This window comes from Carassius gibelio, chromosome A10 (assembly GCF_023724105.1).
Source record: "Carassius gibelio isolate Cgi1373 ecotype wild population from Czech Republic chromosome A10, carGib1.2-hapl.c, whole genome shotgun sequence".
NCBI lineage: Eukaryota > Metazoa > Chordata > Actinopteri > Cypriniformes > Cyprinidae > Carassius > Carassius gibelio.
In genome coordinates, this window is record NC_068380.1 from 8,851,822 (window position 1) to 8,873,841 (window position 22,020).

Here is a 22,020-nt window from a genome sequence, read left to right on the forward strand (position 1 = left end):
ACATATTCTTTACATTTGCAATGCTGCTTATTATCATACATTCATAGAGAGTTGCCAAACACCTCTTAGTTTTTTTTTTTAAGTCAATAACTTGAGGTTTCAAGTGTTTTGGCACATTGAGTCAGAGAATGTAAATACAGGTGCTGCTCTGCCACTCTTTACGTGACTTATTCTTAATGCAGGATATATGCAGATATTTGTGAGTGTTTTTGCTGTTGTTTGTTTTTGTTTCAATTTTATGTAGCTTGTCTGAAAATATTAAGCTGTCTAGCACACAATTCATATATTCCTATACCTAAAAAGTTTACATTTGACTAAATGTCTCCAAAAAGGGAACATGAAGCCGATACAAGTTCAAACTATTTTCTGACTTTCACGGTGATTTGTTATTTATATATTTCAAATAAGAAGTTACTTAGCATTGCACAGCTTTATTACAAGCACTTATGAACTTATTAATGGTACATTCCCATTTTTGCTTGTTTGTTTTATTTTTGAACTCATTAATTCTTATAAGATATCCAAATAAAAGGCAGTTACATACTTAAACCAAAGTCTCAGGTGGGCTCATGTCTGTGTTTTTAGCCCCAGGCTTGTGTGTGTGTGTGCGAGAGTGTGTGAGAGAAAATTGGTTTGAGCTCAGACAAAAAGCATTGATGTTGTCTGTCATGGCATCATCAGCAGCTGGGGAGTGATGCACTTATATTCATTTAAGGTCAAGGTCTTGCCCTTTGCATGCACAGGTTTCACTCAGTCAGTACAGTCTGTGTAATGTGAATGTTTTGCGGTTTGCTTTATGCAAATACTTTTTACTTTTTATTTTTTTATTTTTACTTCCCCTCCAGCATGTTCTGCAAAGTATAACAAAGTATAAGAGTGTTCCTGTGACTATTCAATGTAAATCTAATTCCGTTAATAATGTTCGTTTTGATGTTTTGTTTCATATAAGGAGCAAGAGGGCAGTCTGTTCTCTGTGCACATTTCTAGTTTACTGGTTTCTTTCTCTAGCATGTTTTTAAAGTCATTTTGGGGGCCCAAGATAAATTGGAGTATATGCAGAGTATGTATTGTGTATATATCTAAATTAAAACATGAACCAACAAATGAAGCGATCCTACTGCTACTACTACTACTATTATCTAATTTTAGCTATAAATAAGAAATATATAATAAATTGAATAATAAAATATTAGTATTATTTTTATGACAACATTTTCTTAATTTTTTTTAAAAGTGTTTCATGTATTTTTTTTAAACTTTATTTTAAAACAAAGACCGACCGTTTTTGTTTTATCCAGCTGTATTTACCATTGGACATGCACTTTTTTTTTCAAAAGTTTTATCAATACCAAGAAACAGTGAAGTCAATTATTAAAGGTCCCCTTGTTCGTGATCCCATGTTTTAAACTTTAGTCAGTGTGTAATGTTATTGTTGGAGTATAAATAATATCTGTAAAAATCTAAAGCTCAAAGTTCAATGCCAAGCGAGATATTTGATTTAACAGAATTCGCCTACAAAAAAACGACCAGTTTGGACTACAGTTCCTGCAGCAATGACGTCACTAAAAAGGTTTTTTTTGACTAACCCCGCCCACATTAATTCACAAAAAGGGGGCGTGGTCTTGTTGCGCTCCGATGGAGAAGAAGGAAGAGCTGCGTTTGTGTTTGTCGCCATGTCTTTGAAACGCTGTTATTTTCATCTTGGAGTCCAATCATCTTTGTTTGGGCTTCCCAGGGACGCTGTACTTTGAGATTAATGGTCACAATTTATGTTTAACTCGGTTCCTGAAAATTATAATCCACATGTAAAACTATGTGCAGCTAATTTTGCTGAGGACAGCTTGCTGAGGACAACTTTCTCAATCTCAATCAGTTTAATGCCGGATTCGCACAAAGATTATTCTTGAAAGATGGAGCAGTTCCCTGTCTGGAGAAGATGTTGTTTATGGACCACAACTGGTAAGTGTATTTTATTATTTAAGTTGGTGCGCTTAACAGTTTCTGTAACTTATTACACAAAGGGCAACGCTGTTTAGCTTTGTTAACTAACGTTAGATGTTAGGGCTGTGCAAAAAAACGAATGCGATTTTCATGCGCATCTCGTTAGTAAAAACGCTTCTGTGATTTATTAGTACATCTCCAGTACAAGCTTCTGCCCACTTGCTTCTCAACACTAGTCCCAATCGCGTTACCAGGAGGTCAACCTGCTCTAAGCTAGTGTCAAATCACAACACAGTTACCGCTGGCCCAATCAGAACTCGTTACTTTTTTCTGAAGGAGAGGCTTCATAGAACTAGCCCGTTTTTATCTACTGTCTATGGTTTTTATGACAGTGAAAACAGCAGTATACAGATTTGTGTGAAATTGTGTGAAAAATACTGTGTTTTTTTACACGCGAAACATGAACACATGTATTTAGTTCTTATACCAAAATATTTATTTCAGGGCCAAGAAAATGTACAAAATCTTGCAGCTTACAATTAGGCTAAATACAAATGGCTGGCATAGCCTAATAGAGATCAAAACTGTATTAATAATGATTTAATGCTTAAATGTTTAGATATTGTAATATTGTAATTTTCGGACTTTATTTATCACTGTATGTTTCTTACTGAATTTTTCTTCAAATTTGATGAATATATTTTCATATATATATATATATATATATATATATATATATATATATATATATATATATATATATATGTATGTGTATTTTTTTTATTTATTTATTATTGTTATTTATTTTATTCTTTTTTTTTTTTTTTTTTTGTATGGGTTGACATTGGTCATTTAGTCTGGAATTTACCTGCATGGTTATTTAGTTTTTAAAAACAGCTTTTAAAACGAAAATACATCACATATTTTGTTTTGTAACACTTATGTAAGCTGGAAAGGAAAACTGAAGTACAGCAGGGACTGGTTAGGAAGTGCTCCACTGTGCACTTGCCTTAAAAATGTATCCATTAATAACTTAAGAATGATTAAAGTTTAATATACAACACAACACAGAACAGGAGATGCCTCCTGTGCCACGTCACATATAATAGTTATTATATTGTTATATAACATTATATATATATATATATATATATATATATATATATATATATATATATATATATATATATATATATATATGTTAATCGGGTGACATTGTATGTGTGACATGGGCTCACACTCCTATTGTCACAGGAATTGAGTAGGAAGGAGCTTGAGGTGGAGGTTTGAGACTATATTTACACATCCTGGCTCAGTAAGCCTTTAGGGGTCACAACCAGCTCTTGTGTGTGACAGCTATAAGGACTCGCTCAGTTCTCAGAACACTCACAGAAATGAACACAAACAGATACAATGGGTGCTTATGTGTAACATTGATGTCTTCACTGAAAAAAAAGTAAATTTTAAGGGCTGAAAGAGATTTACACAATCATAGGATGAAAAAAAGAATAACTTTTTTTAAAACTTAAAAAAATAAAAAAAATCTCCGAATTGTTTTTTTTTCTGTTCTTGACATTTTCCGAATTTGAGAAAAATATGTCAGAATTCTGAGATAAAAAGTTGCAATTAATTATCCCTTGGCAGAAACGGGCTTCCACATGAAGCAAAGCTCACACAGAAGTCACTTCCAAACCAAGCATCTTTCTGTTGGTCAGTGTGGCAAAATTTGGTTGAGAAAATGTGGATTCCTATCGAAATGACTGTGAATGCACGGATATGTAAAGTCTCAAATCCAAAGAGATATCCTTTATAAAAGTTGAGTCAACCACGGCCTCCTAAAACACCTCATTCAAACACATCCCATGTCTACGTCACAATGTGAGAATATGAGAATACATAACGCTGCCCAAATGTTCACGCAAACAAAGAAGGCGTAATTTTTATTCTCACTGTTGCCGCCGCTGCCATGTTGTGGAGATTTTGTGTGTCCCCTTGTTAAAGCGAAATTGCTTTGTTTGGCTTTCCAAAAGAGGACACAACTAGAAATCACTTGTTGTTTGTCCTTTCTCTGATTACAAATGCAGACATGGTTTTATGTTTACGCAATGCGATACGCAGAGCAATGCGTAAAAAGAAAGTATAAGTCATTATAATCAGTAATAATGTCCCCACTGGATGCAGCAAATGCCCTGTTTGTAATGGGTTTTATTGGTTTTGTCTCGTCGCACCAGGACACGGCATCAGTATGGTTAGAGACATAACATTTCTGTCACACGCTAGAGGCATTCGGCCAATCACAACGCACTGGATAGCTGGCCAATCAGACCACACCTCACTTCTCAGAACGATGAGCTTTGAAAAAAAAAAAAGTTTTAGAAAGGCGGGGCATAGAGGAGAAACAATAATGTACAGTAAGTGGAAAATAATGTTTTTTGAACCTTAAACTGCATAAACACATTTCATTACACCAAATAATCTCTTTTTATCAATGTCATATGACCCCTTTAATAACAGTATGACCAAACTATGGTTGATCAGAAATCTTCAGTTAAACTCCTTTCAAGCTCAGACCAGTCCATGAAAACTGTCACGCATCCCATTAAAAAACAAAAGCTCTGAGAGTACAGTAGTGGTTTCTCATCAACACAGCTTTAATAGAATACAGTGATGACCATTAGTAACATAGCTTTCTCTTTTTTTAAAAAGATACATTTGTTTCTACATTTTTTCTATCCCAAGTTGTCTGGAAACCCTTCGTCAGCTTCGCTTTAGAGAAGACAAGCCCTTTGAAAGAGCTCTCTTCACTCATGGCTTACGTAGGTTCATTATTGCTAGCAGAAAAAGAGCAGTACTGGACAGTACATGGACAAAAAGCAATGTCAGCAAGTGAGGAGGGCTAACGGACATGAAAGATCAAGAGAGCGCCCTAGCACTATCGGGAACGCTGCGTCTAACAGTCAGTTCATGGGGGGCCAAGGCTCAAGAGTACGTGAAGATGAAGTGAGATGTTCTTCACTGAAATGAACCGTTAGAAAACTTCGGTCCTTTGACTCATCACCACGCTGTGAATAAGCGAGAGCCTGGCGGTTTTTAAGTTGACCAGCGCTGAATCTGTTACACTTTGCGCGCTTCCGAGTTTTCAAGTACATACTTCAGTGAGGAGGAGATGGGCAAATGGTTTACGGAAAAGCATTACAGACTTCTGTATCCATCTGAGTTATCAGTGGTGATTAAAATAGCACATTTAGAAGCCAGACGTCACATACAGATCCCAAATATTACACGCACCCACGCACACGCTCAAATCACACATAATTGTTTACAATATATGTAAGTTACTACACTTCCGATATATAATTTGTGCCCCGTGTGAGGTGCTAGAGGAATGACTGGGAGGGAGATTGTACATGATGGTGAAGGCAAAAAGGGAAGGTTATCTCTGAATCTATGCTAATATCATCTCCAGCACAGCTTCATCGCAAGGCCCATGTCCTTTGAGCTGCACTCATCAATCTCTGGTCATCAATCCAGTCTCGAAAGCCGTGAGGGAAGATTTTCTGCTTCTAGTGAAGAACTAGGATATACAAGGCATGATTTAACTGATGTGTTGAGAAACCCACAAAGGGTACAAAAACAGATGCGTACGTACATTCGGGACAGCCTGGGCGTCTTTTAAAGCGGGTAAAAGTTTCACTGATCCTGCTTCATGTTTCTGTTTGATGGCCAGAGAGAGGTTCCTCTTACAGTACATTCGACATCTGGATGTACATTCTGGACCATTAAAAATGCACCACAACAGATTCAACTTCCCATTCAAGCACCTTTTTCTGGAAGGAAACACTCTGATGGCAGTTGCGGAGTTGGGTTTAGGTTGAATTTTGTGATTGGAGGTGGATGTGGGGGGCTTTAATGACAACACACAGGTGATGAACACCCTACCCCCACCCATTATCCATCCATCTCCACCAAAAAATAAATAAATACATGGAAACTGATCAGTGCAATGGCACATGTCATTCTACTTGTTATAGATGTAAGAGGGAAGGAATTAAGGGTTGCTGTATTTCTAGTCAAACACACATGTTCCACCACAATTCTCCTGAACAGAACCATCCAATGGCATTATGGCTGCATACAGTGGCATCATTATATGTGTCAAATATGAAAACAAAAGCATATGACTTTAGTTAGAAGGGTGGTGATATGTACTGTGTAAAGATCAACAGAAAATCATTTTGAATCATTATATATATATATATGTATATATATATATATATATATATATATATATATATATATATATATATATATATATATACACACAAAGTTTGTTTATTTTGTCCATACAATGAAAGTCAATGGTAACTGTTAACAACATTCTTCAAAATATCTTCTCCAGGCCAAGAATTTCTAAAGTATGTTACTTTTATACATGATGCCATGATATCAGTGACTGATAGAGATTTGTATCTTTATTTGTAAAGTAAGTAATATTGAGTAGTACCTCTTTGTACTCTTCTTAAATGTTAATTTTAAATTACAGTATGTATACTTCTACCATTTAAAAATTGCAACTAATTCTTAAAAAAATTAAAATAAAAAATAAAATACAAATTCTGCAATTTCGAAAAGATGGTAAAAATGTACATGGCCAAGTCTGGTCCTACTCTTAAGTGTCATATCCATTTCTAAATACAAATAAATGTATAAATTCATAGTGTATAGAAAAAAAAGAAAGTAGTAGAGTGATCAGATTTACTCTATATCCACTTCCCAGCCTGTCATAAACAGCCCCATAATAAACGCACACATTGTGCTGCTGAAACTCAATTATCCATGTCCTCAACGCCTGAGGAGCACTTCAAACTATGAGCATCTCCTGTCAGCTTTACTCTGTTGTCAAGCAAACCTCTCTGGCTACATTTAAACATCCCATACAAACATTTAGCTGACAGTTCAACAGATCTTTATCCAGCTTGCCAACATGAAGATAATTAATAAGAGATATTTGGCCAAACATATATGTTTTGAATGGGAAGTGGATATCTTGGACTAATCTTTCTCAACAGGGTTTAACAGCAAGCTCTTGTTGATGTACTGTAGCACTGTTTAGAGATGGTAGTGTGTTTCCTGATTAATACTCAAGTCATTTTCTTCCTTGGTTTTGAAATTGAAAATGTATAGAATATATACTGCATCTTAATGTGATCTGATATGGCAATGATTGGAAAAGCAACAGGTGTTGTCTGTCAGAGGGTTATGTTATTTGTGGTTTGCGTCATCATAGGATGGCTGGAGATTTGGTGACTATGCAGATGTTTCGACCAAACCCAACCCTGCACTTTCCACAAATAGAATACAAAACAGAGCCTCTTAAAAATATATATATGTATATATATATTATTTACTGTTCTGGTCAGTGAAAGTCACTTAAGGTGACTGTCAACCTCAGGAGGTCAAACTAAATATTATATGAGCTGGATTATTTTACATTTATTTTATATGAAGTTTGCGATTTTTGCAAGTTTAGTAATTTAGTTTTTTCCTATCAATAAACAGTATAAACTTTAAAATTAAAGGCAATATTGTTAAAATAAAATCAAAATAAGCGGGATAGTAAAAAAACACTAAATTGTATCCTATTTGTGAAAAGCACCATTCATTGTTTTTAGATAAAGCCAAGGTACACGTCTAACAAAATGAACAAGTTAACACATGGGGTCATTAACAGCAAATACATGAAGTGTGCTAAAAACATAAACAAACACATGAATATGATTCCACGTGCTTCTCAAAGACTCATCACAGCCAGGTCATGATTATGTCTGAGCTGCAATTTATAGAAAAACCTTAAGCAGCAATTTATAGACATCATCCTCTAGTAACCAGTCATACAATAAGTATACGCTTCAGATAAAAAGGGGAAAAAAATAATTTTAGAGGTCTATGAGGTCAGTTCCACTGAAGACTTTAGTATTTGAACATTAAAATGGATTCAATAAACAAGAGCTTTATCATGTTTCTCGCATCAGATAACAGATATAAAACATAAGATCTTTTCTTCTGTTAACTGCAATTACCTGCTCGATTCTACACTAGAGTTGCCTGAAACTTCACTTGTGTGTGTGTGTGTGTGTGTGTATGTGAACAGAAGATAGTGAACACTCTTTTTCCCCTTCCACACACACACACACACACACAGATGCACACAAATACAACTGGACCAGAGAGTGTGTTATGAGGATGAGGAGGAAGCTGGCTGAGAGTGGTGAAGGATTCTGATAGGCTGGTTCATATAAAACGAGAGTGGAAGAGTTAGAGCAATGAAGAAGTGTTTGATCGTGATTCTGTTCCAGAGCTCAGTGAGTTGCCTCGAGGTCTGCTCCCTACATAGATGGCTGTCTGTGCACTCATTTGGACCCTCTACATAGGCAGCAACACAAATAACAATTAACACAAGGAATTTGCTGTCAGCATGTTGAGCTATTTTCATCTTTATGGCTTTTTTTGTTCAGAATTCTCAGTTTACATTTGACAATCCTTATTTTATTTTTGTTCAGAATTTTGAGTTTACATCTCGGAATTTGTTTTCTCAGAATTCTGGGTTTACATCTTGCACTTTTTTTCCCTCAGAACTCTGCATATGTGGTCAGGTCATGCTCGTTATGAGATGTACATTTCAAAAGAATTCTGAGAAAAAAAAAGACACAATTACACATTTATAACATAAGAAAACCTGTTTAATTGTGAGACATAAACTTAAAATTGTGAACAAAGAAGTAAGAATATATATATATATATATATATATATATATATATATATATATATATATATATATATATATATATATATATATATATATATATATATATATATATTTTTTTTTTTTTTTTTTTTTTAATTCTATTGCAGAAATAAGCTTCCATAGTGATAACCATAACTATATATAGCACACACAAATATTGGGTAAAACAGTCAGGTTTGAATTACATAAATATCAAGATTTTCATTTCTCTTTCTTTTCTAGGTTTGTGTTCTGCAAAGGATACAAGCGATGCTGCCTTACAATTTGTCCAAATTTGTCCATCTAAAAGGTCCCTTAAAATGCTGCCTATGAAGGATGTTCACTAGGTTTTGGAACAGTGTACATGTATGTACGCCCACTTCATGTGTTGTGTGAAATGAGTGTTAGGGTTAGGGCTTTAGCCGCAGGGAGAAAGGGGGACATGATGGGGCAAGTAAGTTGCGGATTAGAGCCTTTTGCTGTGGGTTATATGGGGAAAGGCTATCCCAGGCTTCCTCTCTGGGGAGCGGAGAGGATAGGGCACACTAGGGAAGCAGCTCAGAGGACCCTGACCCTCTCTAGCCCTCTGGATCAGGCGCTGAGATTCCCTCCTCAGTGGCATTATCTCCAGCCGCCTCTTTCTCCGACCTTCCTGGGGGAAGAGCGCAGCCACCTCCAACAATTGTCCGTCTGAGGTGGTCTGTGTGTAGGAGGGCACTCTGGGTTTAGGCTGTGGCTTTTGCCTGTACCCAGAAGAGCCGTCCACTTGGTAGAGGCGCCAGGCCGCACCGGCCCCACCATAGGGGGGTATGACTTCTGGTGTAATGGTTCTCATCTGGGACAGGCTGGATGAAGCTGAGGGTCTGAAGCAGCCAGTCTCTGCACGCAGGTCTGGCCCCATGATGCTCAGACTTGTTCTATCCGTAAACGAATCCATGCGTTCTTCGTAGGCCAGGTCAGCCGGTGCAGAGCACTGCTGGAGTGGCCAGCCGGCCCGGTTCTTTCCTCCATTCTCCGCTCCTCCGTCTTGACACACCAGCTCACTCTGCAAAGGCTCTACTTCCTCGTCCTCCTCCTCTCCTGCGTCCTCCACCGGCTCCCCTTCCTGCTCCTCCTCCAGTTCATCCGAGGGTGGTGGCAAACGGGGGTCCCTGAGGAACACCACAATGACCGAGATGTTGTCGCTGGACCCTGCATCTCGGGCTGAGGCCACTAGCTTGTGGGCCACCATGGCAGTGTCCCCGTTGTTCTCCTGCAAGTGGTCGCTAACCACTCGCACAGCTTCTTCTGGATTCACGGTGTCGTAGAAGCCGTCACACGCCAGGATCAGGTAGTCCTCACTTCCATCCAGGTTGAAGGCCGTGCAGTCAGCGTCACCACAGATATAGGGCTTGTGTTCTGAGTCACCTGTACATATATTATAGAATTATTAGAAATTATAACTATGCATTATATATAAAAATGATATATATATTAGGAATGTATAAATAATTTTTACGTTTAAATTTTCTCTTTTTCATTTTCGACCAATATTTTCTTAACTATAATGCACTTGTTGTTGTTTTGGAGTTTGCATTTTTTTAATTCTCATTAATCACAATAGCATTTCTCAATAATCTAAATAAATTCTCCATTGCCATGCAAATGCCATAATGAAAATAGTTTTTAATAAAACTCCAAAAATTCCCCTAAAATGTGTGTTAAAATAAGTGCTTTCTTTAAACTAAATATACTTTCTTATTTGCTTCTTTTGATTTGTTGAGTAGAATATGATTCTGACATGGTTCTGGACTTCTGTCGTACTTTCAAAAGACCAGTTGCCTAGGCTATAGCAAAATTAACCTCACTTGTCCTATTTATGAATCGAGAGCTTTAAGGGAATTAAATGCTAGACTGATAGGATTATCTGACAGATTTAGCGAGTGAAACCGTTCCTGTGCAGGAAGTCGTGGGAATACTGCCTAAGGATTTTGCAGGAGGTCAGTCTTTGTTATTGCAGCAACGCTCATTATCCTGAAAGCCGTAATCTTACACTGGCTAATGTACATACTGTAAAGTACACTGATACTTTATTAAATTATTTATTGGCATGATGAAGAAGTTTGTATTCTTTTCAACTCCAACTACACAGTTGGTCTGATTACACAAGATCTGGACTAGTCCTATGGTTTAAATTTTGACAACTAACAATTTTTTCTTCGAAAGTACATAGATTCAAGTAGAAGCTGCACAACTGAATTACACTGATTAAACTGAGTCTGTGCCAGTGTTTGCTTTCTAAAAGACGGTCATACTAATATCTATAGAGTGATGATGGATTTCTGCTGTAGCCTGTACATCCTCTTCTAAAAATATGCACCCACTGACCTTTAGTTCACTTACAAAAGATCTTGTCTAAATAAGTGGATATCTTGAAGGAGCACAAAAACAAAGCTACACAGTTTGCTAAACGGTGTAATGTCCCATACCAATGGCTCTCGACACGGACAGGCTGCCATTCACCCTCCATGTGCCGAACCAGATCACACACCCACCCAGAGCCTCAATCCTCTTTTTCTCATCCTATACACACACACACACACAAACACATAAACAAACAAACAATATGGTCAAGAGGAGTCATTAACCATAACAGCTAGTATCACGTTCAGTTCAGTGTCAATTAGTGAAACTCTGATCGGCTAAACTGTGACTCACACACAGTTTCATTATATAGATAAAGCTCCAAAGACTCAGCTCAACAGATCCACTCTTGGGAGTGCGTTATGTAATACAGCTTTGCTGTCATGTGACTTTTGTCAATTGAATAGACTGCGCTAAATGACATCCCATGCAAAGAGCTGGATTGAAATAAAAATGAAGGTCATATGCAACAATTTAGGACCAGACTTTTTTGGCATTTGGACATACCTGATCACTTTATATTGGTCTCCCTTTATTTAAAAAAGTTCAATGAAATTACAATTTTAATACACTATAAAAAATTATATTAAACAAAACAATGAGTTAAAATGATAAGAAATAGCTTTGAGTGACTAGTCTTTCTCACCTCTCTGTCTGGTTTGTGTGGTTTCATCAACTCCACCGGTTGACCTCTCTTCACCATCATGACCTGTGAGTCGCCCAGCCAGGCCACGTACAGTGTGTGACCTCTCAGAAAGGTCACGACCCCTGTGGTGCCACAGCGCAGGTTCTGTTTCAGACATACGGATGCATGCAGATGTTGTCAATGCAAAAAGGGCTGATATGAGCATCTTGAGGTCTGACAGTGTTTATGGTGTATGAACCCACCTCACGTGACGCCTTCTGTATGAACCGCTCATCTGTCAGTTTGAAGGAGTGACACAGGGCCTCTCCGGGGTCTTGACTGAACATTTCTTGTCTGACCAGGTTTACGTGAAGATGATTGGCGGCGTAGATAGCAGCATCCACCCCACCGTGACCATCAAACACGGCAAAATAAGCCTGCTCTTCCTGATCCTAAACACACATACTTTTTTTGTTAGATTTACCTCATAAAATAACTGTGACAATAATAAAACAAAATGTCTCTGATTTTGACTTAATTGATAAATGCTGATTACATCATGATTCAAAGTATATTGTTACAGCTACAATACTGAAAGAAAATTCCCTGTTGTTATCCAGAAAATAGCTTATTGCCACATAAAAGACCTCATAATCTATTCTCAATTGAAATGAATTCCTGTAAACGTCTTTCGATCAGTGTGGAACAGAAAACAAAAACATGCCAACCTCTGGCATCCAACAAATCACTTATTTAACTGCAGTCTAAATGAAACATTACACATGAGAAATATATGCAAATCAGATGTTTCCTGTTGTTGATAGGTTTTAATTATCAGCATCTTACATATTTTTAAATAAATAAGGATTTCATTATGGAAGATTCCCTGAGCTGCGAATACTGCGACACTTTGTCTATGCTGCATAAATTTAATCAGAAATACAGTAAGAATAGTACAAATGTGAAATATTAATACAATTTAAAGTAATTATTTTTTGTGCTGCTTAATATTTAGTTGTGCTGCTTAATATTTTTGTGCAGCTTAGTGTTTTTTTCTGGAATCTGTGATTAACATAAAGGTAATAAGAACAGCATTTATGGGAAATCTTTTGTAACATTATAAATGTCTATACTGTCACTTTTTGATCAATTTAATGTATTCTTGCTGAATAAAAGTATTAATTTCTAAAAAATAAAATAAAATAAAAATAACTGACCCGATATTTGGACGGCAGTGTCGTGTATTTGGTGAAAAATAAAAGGTCATGTAAAGTCACACTCAAGGTCATACCTGGAGATTGAAGAGCGTGTTGAAGTCAGGAATGACCACATGTTTGTCTTCCATCTTTCGGCGCATGTTTTTAATAGCATGGATGGAGGTCTCATAGTACGGCAAGTGGCGTTGGCGATACGGAAACTCTTTTAGCCAATGACAGCACGTCTCACAGAGCTTATTAAAGACCAGCCGGGCCAGCTTCATCGAATCAATCTCTGCCGAGGCAAATGACATGTTACACATAAACACTCTGCTTCGATTCAGGATGAATATGTCACCAATGTGCAAAAAAAAACACATACACTGTACAAGCACCATAAGCAAACAGACAGTGCTGGTTTGTTTTGCTTACAAGCCAAACAGATTTGACTGTAATATCATATTGGAAAGAAATAGTGCATCAGCTGCTGATTATATGCACAGTGGAAGCGAAACTGAGGACAGTGGACAAAAGAGGCCATCTGCCAACTGAGAAAGAGAGAGAGGAGGTGACTGCTTACTAATGATGGGATTGTTCCAGCTCTGGTCTCTACGGACTAAAGCTGACGTTCCTTCGTTCTGTGAGGTTCTCATCAATATCTCTGAAGCACACTCTCTCCCTTTACACCCACCTGTGATCTATATGCGGCTCTTTATATCTTCAAAGCTTTTCAGGTAGCATTTGATGATATCAAATGCTTCAAATATGAAGCATTTGATGGACAACTAGCCCAATTGTTGTTTTAATTTGTGTTGAGTATTGAAAGGTGCTTATTAAAGGGATAGTTTACTCAAAAATTTTAAATCCGTAATCATTTACTCCAAATTTGAATATCTGGAAATGTGAATAAGATTTAAAAGATACATTTATACATTTCAGTCCGTTCGGTACATAAATTTGTTGCAAGGACTTGGAATATACCATATGATAACTACATTTATGGTGTTTTTTTTATAGTAGATTTTTAGACTTCCGGTCACTATTTGCATTTATTGTCTGAAAAAGAGCAGCATTAACATTCTTTGAAACATATTTCATGTTATATTGCGAAGAGAAGAAAGAAAGTCGTACAGGTTTGGAGAGACAAGAGGGTAAGGAAATAGTGACAGAATGTTTATTTTTAGGTGTACAAAACCTTTAAAAGTATCATTGGCAAAGCAAGATATACGTTTCTCAAGCTCATAAAATGTTGCTGGAAGAGTTTGCATGCCAAAACTTATGGCAAAGTCCCAGATCTGCCTAATGGAGTGCCTGTTTTTTATGACTCCATTTATTGCATATCTTTTAAAGGCTGCATTTTCATTTTGTCTGTCTGTCTGCTTCAGTACTGCTTTTGACAGATGTATTTTAGCATTGTGTGGACGAAGAGGCCTTTTAGATTGTTTGATGGTTGTAAAAGTAGACATTACATGCTCTTTTCTCTTCCCTTAGCCTTTTAGATGCTCTCTCTCTTTCTCTCTGTCTTGTCTCCGTGGGCACAGAGTCTAAATTGAATCTGCCATCTCAGGGCTGAGCTGCTGAACAGTATGTAGTGCTTTGCCCTGAGCAGACGTCTGTCTGCCGCCCCGTGTACTGATGTCAGTCGTTTTCACTGCTAAGATTTACATTAAACATACTCTCTGCTGCTGGAATGGGTCACATCATGTTTAAAGGACTGTACCTCCCGTGAAACCCTTCATCCTGGCTAAGGAAAACCAGACTCGGCTCAAGTGGAGTTCTCCTGCTCTGACGTATTTTTGAACAGAGCTTAAACTTAACACAGATTGCAGTCCATCTGGCTTTATAAATCTACCGTCCACTCGGGAAATTGTCTGGGATCAGCGTGCTCTGTGAATGTCTGTGCTAACTCATGACGGCAAGGTTATATGTGAACCACAGAGAATTATTGCAGCCTTCAGGACTTGTATTAATGAGATCAGTGTACACGAACGCCACAGCAATGTTGTAATTACCAGTGGGGAATCTCTGAATATCTTCTGAGTTATCTATTAAGGAATTATGGTGGAATCAAATGACTGTCGGTCATAATTAAAGATGAAATGTTTTATTTTACTTGAGTCACTAACAGAAGCAGGATTGTAATTTGTTTGGTTGAATGGGCAAACCAAACTTCGATCTCTGTGGCAGCACACAAATGTTAAAAAGATATTAATAGAAGATATATTAAAATTCTATACTATCATGTCAAAATAAAAAAAAAACTCTAATGATATAAAGCAGCACACAAATGTTAAAATATATAAATAACATGCATATTAAAATTCTATACTTTTTTCTAAATATAGGTAACGATTTGAATATTTTAATATATTTTAACATTTTTATATAATTAAATTAAAAAATTATGAATAATATACATTTATAAATTATTTAGATTTTAGACAATAGAGTATAGAATTGTATTATATATTTTATGTATTTCATATATATATTATAATGATCATTATTTTCATGTTATCGGTGATGTTAAAACTTTACAGTATATTGTCTAAATAAATAGAAATTGTAATACTAAAAAACAAAATAATAGTTTTTCACTGCTACAAGTGAATTTATCCATCATGTTATAATGCACAGTATAAAATAATATTTATTTAGATATTTGCTATTATAAAGATTACATTTAAAAGTAATTATTACAATTATTTAATATATTTAAATTATTAGCGTTTTTAAAGAGGACAGAAAATAAAGGAAATGGCTTTGTAAATTATAATAAAAACTGTATGAACAATAGTAACTGATACAGATAAATAAATAAATAAAAAATCTTACATATAAGCCGATGACTGATATGGCACTGACATATTATTGTATGTCCATAACAGACTGTGCATCATCCTTTGCATTTACCCTTTGAAGCGCCATTAAACCTGCTAAAGGTCTCCATTCTAAACCAGTCAAAACTGTGGCGTATTAGCAACCATACAACTCAAATTCCTTTGCCATTTCAATTCGAATATAGAAAATGAGAAAGCAATTCAGGCCACCACTAAGTTAGTGAGTGACCTAAATTTGCAGTTGAATAGGAGGCTTAAAAATGTGCAGAATGGCCTAAATTTGGATCAAATATCATGAGATCACAACTCGATAGCAAGACTTCAATGCGACCCAACTCATTCACTAGCTTTAATGACTCTGCATGACTTCCAGATGGCTCAGGAGTGTCAAGAAAGTCACAATGAATCTGCGCTAGACTAGTCTCGTTTAAAAATAAGACTTCACAGTCCACGTTAGGTTTATGTGATGTGGTTAATGTTTTTTGGAAGGGCACTTACGAAGCAGCGTGTCTGTGCCATCCTCCACACTCTTGTTGAGATGATACACGGAGAGATCGCTTTGCAGGATACTGTCTGCAGTACCACGGGCCAGGGCTGCAGCCAAGGAAAACGGGCAATTACTGTAAAAGAGAGAATGAGAGCTTTAAAACATCTGCTAAGTTGATCACAGAAACATTATGTAAAGCAGTGCTGTCAGTATTTGATTCCATTTTTTTTTCAGCAACAGAGCGCACACTCATTTAATCATGAGATGATGAGTAGGAAGAAGGCAAAAGCAATATGCACAGCACAAAACAGAAAATAGCCAAAGATATTCCAGCTGAATATGTTCTTATGATCACTGTGCATCAAAAACCTCATTGCAAACAAAAAATTTTCCTGTATGGGTGAACTATTCCTTCATAAATGCTTATGGTGAAGAACAATGGTAGAAAGCTGAACTGTAAGTGTTAAAGCCTGGCTTTTTAACTACTGATGTGAATATCCTTTTAGGGCTTGTCGCTCTGATGGATTGAGAGAGCGAGGAGAGGCACTCTAAAACTAGCATGACCCAAATCCACTCCAGCAGAAACCCCACTGGATCACTGAAAATAAACACAACTGCACATTATGAAATCAAGAGCCGACACTTAAAGACAAGCCCCGTCATCCCCATAAGAGGATTTCGTAATAGATGATGAGGAAATGTCATCCGAACAGAACAGGGATCTCCCCATTAAATGACTGACAATCATTTTGAAAACAAGGACCAGAAATACTATATGACATTATGCCATAATGAATTATGAAAATTTTGGGGTAGATAACAAGAATATAGAATAATATAGAATAAAAATTGCACCTTTAAAGACCTATATGTAACCAGTTTTGAATGTAATACAAAATATTAAAAAAAACGCTAATATTGTGAAATAATACAGTTAAAAAGAATATATTTTTTATTTTAATAGATTTTAAATCGTAATTTATTCTGAATCTGGCGCTAAAGAAACATTTCTTATTAATATCAATGTTGTGCTGCTTAATATTTTTGTGGAAACTGTGATTTTTTTCAGCATTCATATGAAACAGAAGTCTTTTGTAACATTATAAATGACTTAAACGTAACTATCTAATTTATCTCAGTGAATAAATATGCCTGCAAAATCTTCAAAGCGTGTGTCTGGACAGTGTCGATGTGCCATTCCCATCTCCCTCTGTCTGTGAGGGGCTTCAGCAGAGTTTGCCAACATTCTGTTGAATTAATAGCCTCAGCTGTGGCCTGATGAGAGAGGATAACAGAGCCATCCAATAATGTGATGTCCTAATCCCAAAACATCTCTTATGACGTGCTTCATTTATGAATGATTGTCTGTAGTCAATTAAATAAAACTATAGATAGAATATTAGCATAAAAGAAGCCAGAAGAAATAATGAAGGTCATAAAGACAATAGATTCGATTTCTAAATCTAAATGATTTTTTGAATATTTTATATGTGATGCTTCATAAAGGTACTATATGTTTATTCATAATGCATTATAATATAACGTATACATGTTGTCATCTATAATTTTAACCACCATTACAAGACTTACATATACTTACACCTTTAAAATAAAGTATGAGCAACCAAAAACATGTTGCTTTACCTAAGTATTAGTGGAGAAAATATAACCAAAGATGACAACCGTGAGGTATCATGAATATCTTAACACTGCATTAAAATGCCTCAGCTCTGGTGCTCATAACAACATGAGGCTGTACGACACTGACAACTGATGTGCCTGCGTAACCATGACAACCCTGACAGCAGCGCCATCCATGACGACAGGTTGCCGTGGTGAGTGATGTTGTAGTGAGGCAAACAGCCACAAATATTAAAGCCACACATATTAGAAATCAGAGCAATCTGTTACACACACACACACACACAAACACTCAAACACACACACACACACACACAGTGAGCACCAGCAGACTGGAGGACGGAAAGTGGAGCGTTCTCAAGGACGACTCAATGACGGTCTGCTCCAAATGAAAGATCCAGTAGAGAGATGAGAAGGAGGCTAAAGGAGCTAACAGCTTCTTCCAAACATCATATAATCAGTTCATTCAGCATGAAGAAGGGATGAAAGAGAGTTCATATTAATCATAATCAATCTATCTATCTATGTTCATCATTGTCCATCTATTATCCATCTAACTAGATATCTTCTAATTGTTTTTTCCATCCATACATCCACTTTGATGTTTGAATCAGATCCTGAGGACACTGGGAGTCACAGGGACAGCAGTGTGTCCGCCATGATAGAAAGATGAAAAGATGGGAGAGAAAAGTGACAGTGAGATGGAGGAGGAACTGATGGCTTGAGGAGGGGACGAAGACAGAGAGAGAGAGAAATGACATGCCAATTGCCATCACATTCTGGGATCCACCTCCGCATTTCCATTCATAGAAATGCTCTTGCTCTCTCTCTCCTGCACACATACACACAGCCGTCACTACCTGAGGGGTGTTGAGCTGGGGAGCTCTGATTGGCTGAGGCTCTGGGGCACAGCTAAGGTGAACCAATGGGAGACGTCCGTTTCTTGAGCAGCACAGAGGAGTCAGAGGCATGGTAAGGAATGAGGATTAGAGAAGAGCTGTTTTTGTCCTCTCAACCAAGTGGCAAAACATACACACGCACTGCTTTCTTTATCCCCAGACTTCACAGCACAGCACAAAGTGACATCTCTGTAGCAGGCTACTAAGATCTCACAGCATGCTTATGTGTTGCCAGAGAGACTGTGAACGGAAATTAAGCATAAACACAAGTGGCTTTGCACTCATTTAAGTTGAACTTGTGTTTAACAGATTAGCCTGGTTACAGAAGATAAATGCAACTAAACAGCAGGAGGGTAGAAAAAAGAGAGAGAGAGAGAGCAAAAAAGGTGAGAGAATCACGGATGTGTTTCGGGGAGCCTTGCTTTGACGTCATTCAGAGAAATGAAGGCTCAGTGTGGCTAACACTTTATAGTCACACTTCATGTCAGGAGAGAAGTGAAGCTTTGCACACATTGCTGAACACACACTGCACGCAGAGTAATTAAGCAGGGTACAAAAGGCTGTTATACTTCATTATACATTACATTTTTAATTAAAATCCATAAGTAATAAAAAATATTATAGTGATATATATGTTCAGTAAATATAACTTAAAAACTGTGTAATTGAAGTGTTTCAATGCTTTCTATCCCATCTAAATATGTAACGACAACTACAAAATAGCCATTAATATATTGATTCTCAAGATAATTGCATAAAAGCTATGATGCTTTCAAGACATTGCTGAATTTGTTTGAGTTGCTTGACAACACTGACTCCATAAATGGCATGCTTCTGGGCCGGGGCTATCTGTCCATTCAAACAATGGCATACGGAGGGAAACAGTCATTAGTTTAGCAAATCTGCTTTATTATACACTTTAAGATTCAACTAGATGAAATGCATTTTTAAGATATGGAAATAGCATTGTGCATGTCTAGATGAGCCTGTATTTGATGCAGTGTGGCTTGGCATGCATGTTCTAACCCACCAACCACTGCAAAAACATGTCACACACACACACACACACACACACTTAAACAAGGCTCTCAAGGGGGTTTCTACTCTTACATTAACTTTCAACCGTCCTTGATTGTGTAAGATCCCCCAAACACTCTACATCACTTGTGTGTGTGAATGAGAGGTTTTCCTTTCCACACACAGCTTCTCCTCTGAGACTTCAGTACAGTTTTTGCTGTGATCCATGCTGGTAATGAGCTCCCATAATGAAGCATTTATCATTAAGATTAAACTCTTGTTAAGAATGCCTGAAATGAATAATACAGAGACATAAAATGCAACATTCTCTCAACATCTACTCATCTTCATGCTGTTCAAACCCCTTTGTGAAACACAAAAGGTAATATTTTATATTTTGATATAAAAAAGTGAATAGGGACTGAAGCACTCAAGCAACAAAATGATAACAACTAAAATAAAATAACCATAAATCATGATGGTCCACGTGATTGTCTGCTATATTTCAAGTCTTCTAAAGCAATACAATACCTTTATACAACTAGAAAAACCTTCAGCACAATCAAATTTCATTAGTTCTTGATTTCCCTGGGAATCGTATCTATAACCTTGGCATTTCTAGCACTATTCTACGGATACTGGAAAATTTATACGAGAAAGCTACAGTACAGCAGAGGACAACATTTTCAGCAAATAATGGCTTAAATTTTGGGTCTGTTCCTTACACAAAGCTATCATATGACTTCAGAAAAGCATATGGACAGAAAAGCATAAATCCTCTTATATGCACCACTGAAGAAAGTAAGATGTGTTTGGAACAATGTGTAAATGATGAAAAACGTTTTACTTTTTTACTCTACTTTGAAAAAGTGTCTAACACAACACATAAATGACTTTCCCCAGTTCATCAGAAGAGCTGGTGGGTGAAAATGAGTTTGTGGCTTCTTGTTGATACGTTGGAGTGTGTGTGTGTGTGTGTGTGTGTGTGTGTGTGTGTGTGTGCGCGCGCGCGCGTGTGTGCACGTAGATGACTCAATGGTTATTAATAGCATCATGCAGGATTAACACCAAACTAAATCCTCTTCCTGTCCATCACTCTTTCTCTCTCATCTCAATCTCTCTATTACTCCCACAATCCTCCCACACACGTACACACACACAACAGCATGCCTAAATAAAGACTAGTGCTTGTTCTGGGTCAAGGACCTTAATCTATAAAAAAAAAAAAAAACACTTTTCCCATCATTCCTCTCCTGCTCAGTATAGTGCCTAGAGTCACGCTTTTGGAAAGGGAAGGAGGGAGAGAAAAGAGAGCGATGGCGTCATCACACCCACGCATCGTGCTAACCCACACTTTTCATACTCTCTTCCTTTGACCGGCCTGCTGACGTCGCACAGGTTGAAAAGCTTTGCATACCTTTACTGACAAAGTGAGTAATAGCTAAATAGAAAGAGAGACAGAAAATGAGACATGAAGATAAAGAGAGAAAGAGGGCACCAAAAACAGGAAATCGGTGTTATCTCAGGTAACAGCCTAACTAGGCCTCAGACACCATTCTTACTATGCAATCTTTTATGGCAGTTTATGAGACCCAGACAAGCGGCATTCAGTTCTAAATGTCACGGACTGTTTCATCTATCATCATTTCTGGAGGCTTTTTTATGAGGGGTGTAAAGAAAATTCAAATGAGTAAAATTATGTCCATGCATGGAATAAATTACTAAATGATATTAACTATATATTAGCATCCACACCAACATGCAATAACATTTTTTTTTAAATAAGCGCATGCTGCAGAATTGTATATCTGCTGCTTTAAATACGTAAGATCTTTAAAGTGGGGTGGATTCTGATTGGCTGTTCATGTTTTTTCATTGTTCAGCTGAAGGAAATAGTTTTAACAGTGCTCTTCCTCTGAGCCATTATTGTTATAGTTGAGGGGTGGACTTCCCAATACTAACAGAATGGAAATAATTCTTAAAATTTTATTGTGTCAGCTGCAATTAAGGTCTTTAGGAAGCCACAATGATTTTAGAATGGTGTGATTTATTGATAGGACGTTGCTATGTGCTTTTTTAAAGTGTGCTAAGTTGGTTTTAGAATGTTAGTGTAAAAATAATTTGTCACAAAGTTACAAATGTGATCAAATTTGAGAATTATTGTGTAGAGAAATTATTGTAGATCA

The 22,020-nt window shown here is 36.9% G+C and overlaps 1 protein-coding gene across 1 annotated transcript in view; it reads right to left on the reverse strand.

Moving 5' to 3' along the window:
- Positions 1 to 8,818: 8,818 nt before the first annotated feature.
- LOC128021086 (protein phosphatase 1E) overlaps positions 8,819 to 22,020 on the reverse strand; it is a 33,393-nt gene continuing 20,191 nt past the window's right edge. Inside the window, exons 2-7 of the mRNA XM_052608010.1 lie at positions 16,289 to 16,410; positions 13,046 to 13,245; positions 12,018 to 12,206; positions 11,776 to 11,919; positions 11,195 to 11,288; positions 8,819 to 10,133 (exon numbers count right to left, since the gene is read on the reverse strand). Of these exons, the coding sequence (XP_052463970.1) occupies positions 9,193 to 10,133; positions 11,195 to 11,288; positions 11,776 to 11,919; positions 12,018 to 12,206; positions 13,046 to 13,245; positions 16,289 to 16,410 (1,690 nt within the window). The 3' untranslated portion in view covers positions 8,819 to 9,192. The remainder of the gene's footprint in view (positions 10,134 to 11,194; positions 11,289 to 11,775; positions 11,920 to 12,017; positions 12,207 to 13,045; positions 13,246 to 16,288; positions 16,411 to 22,020) is intronic.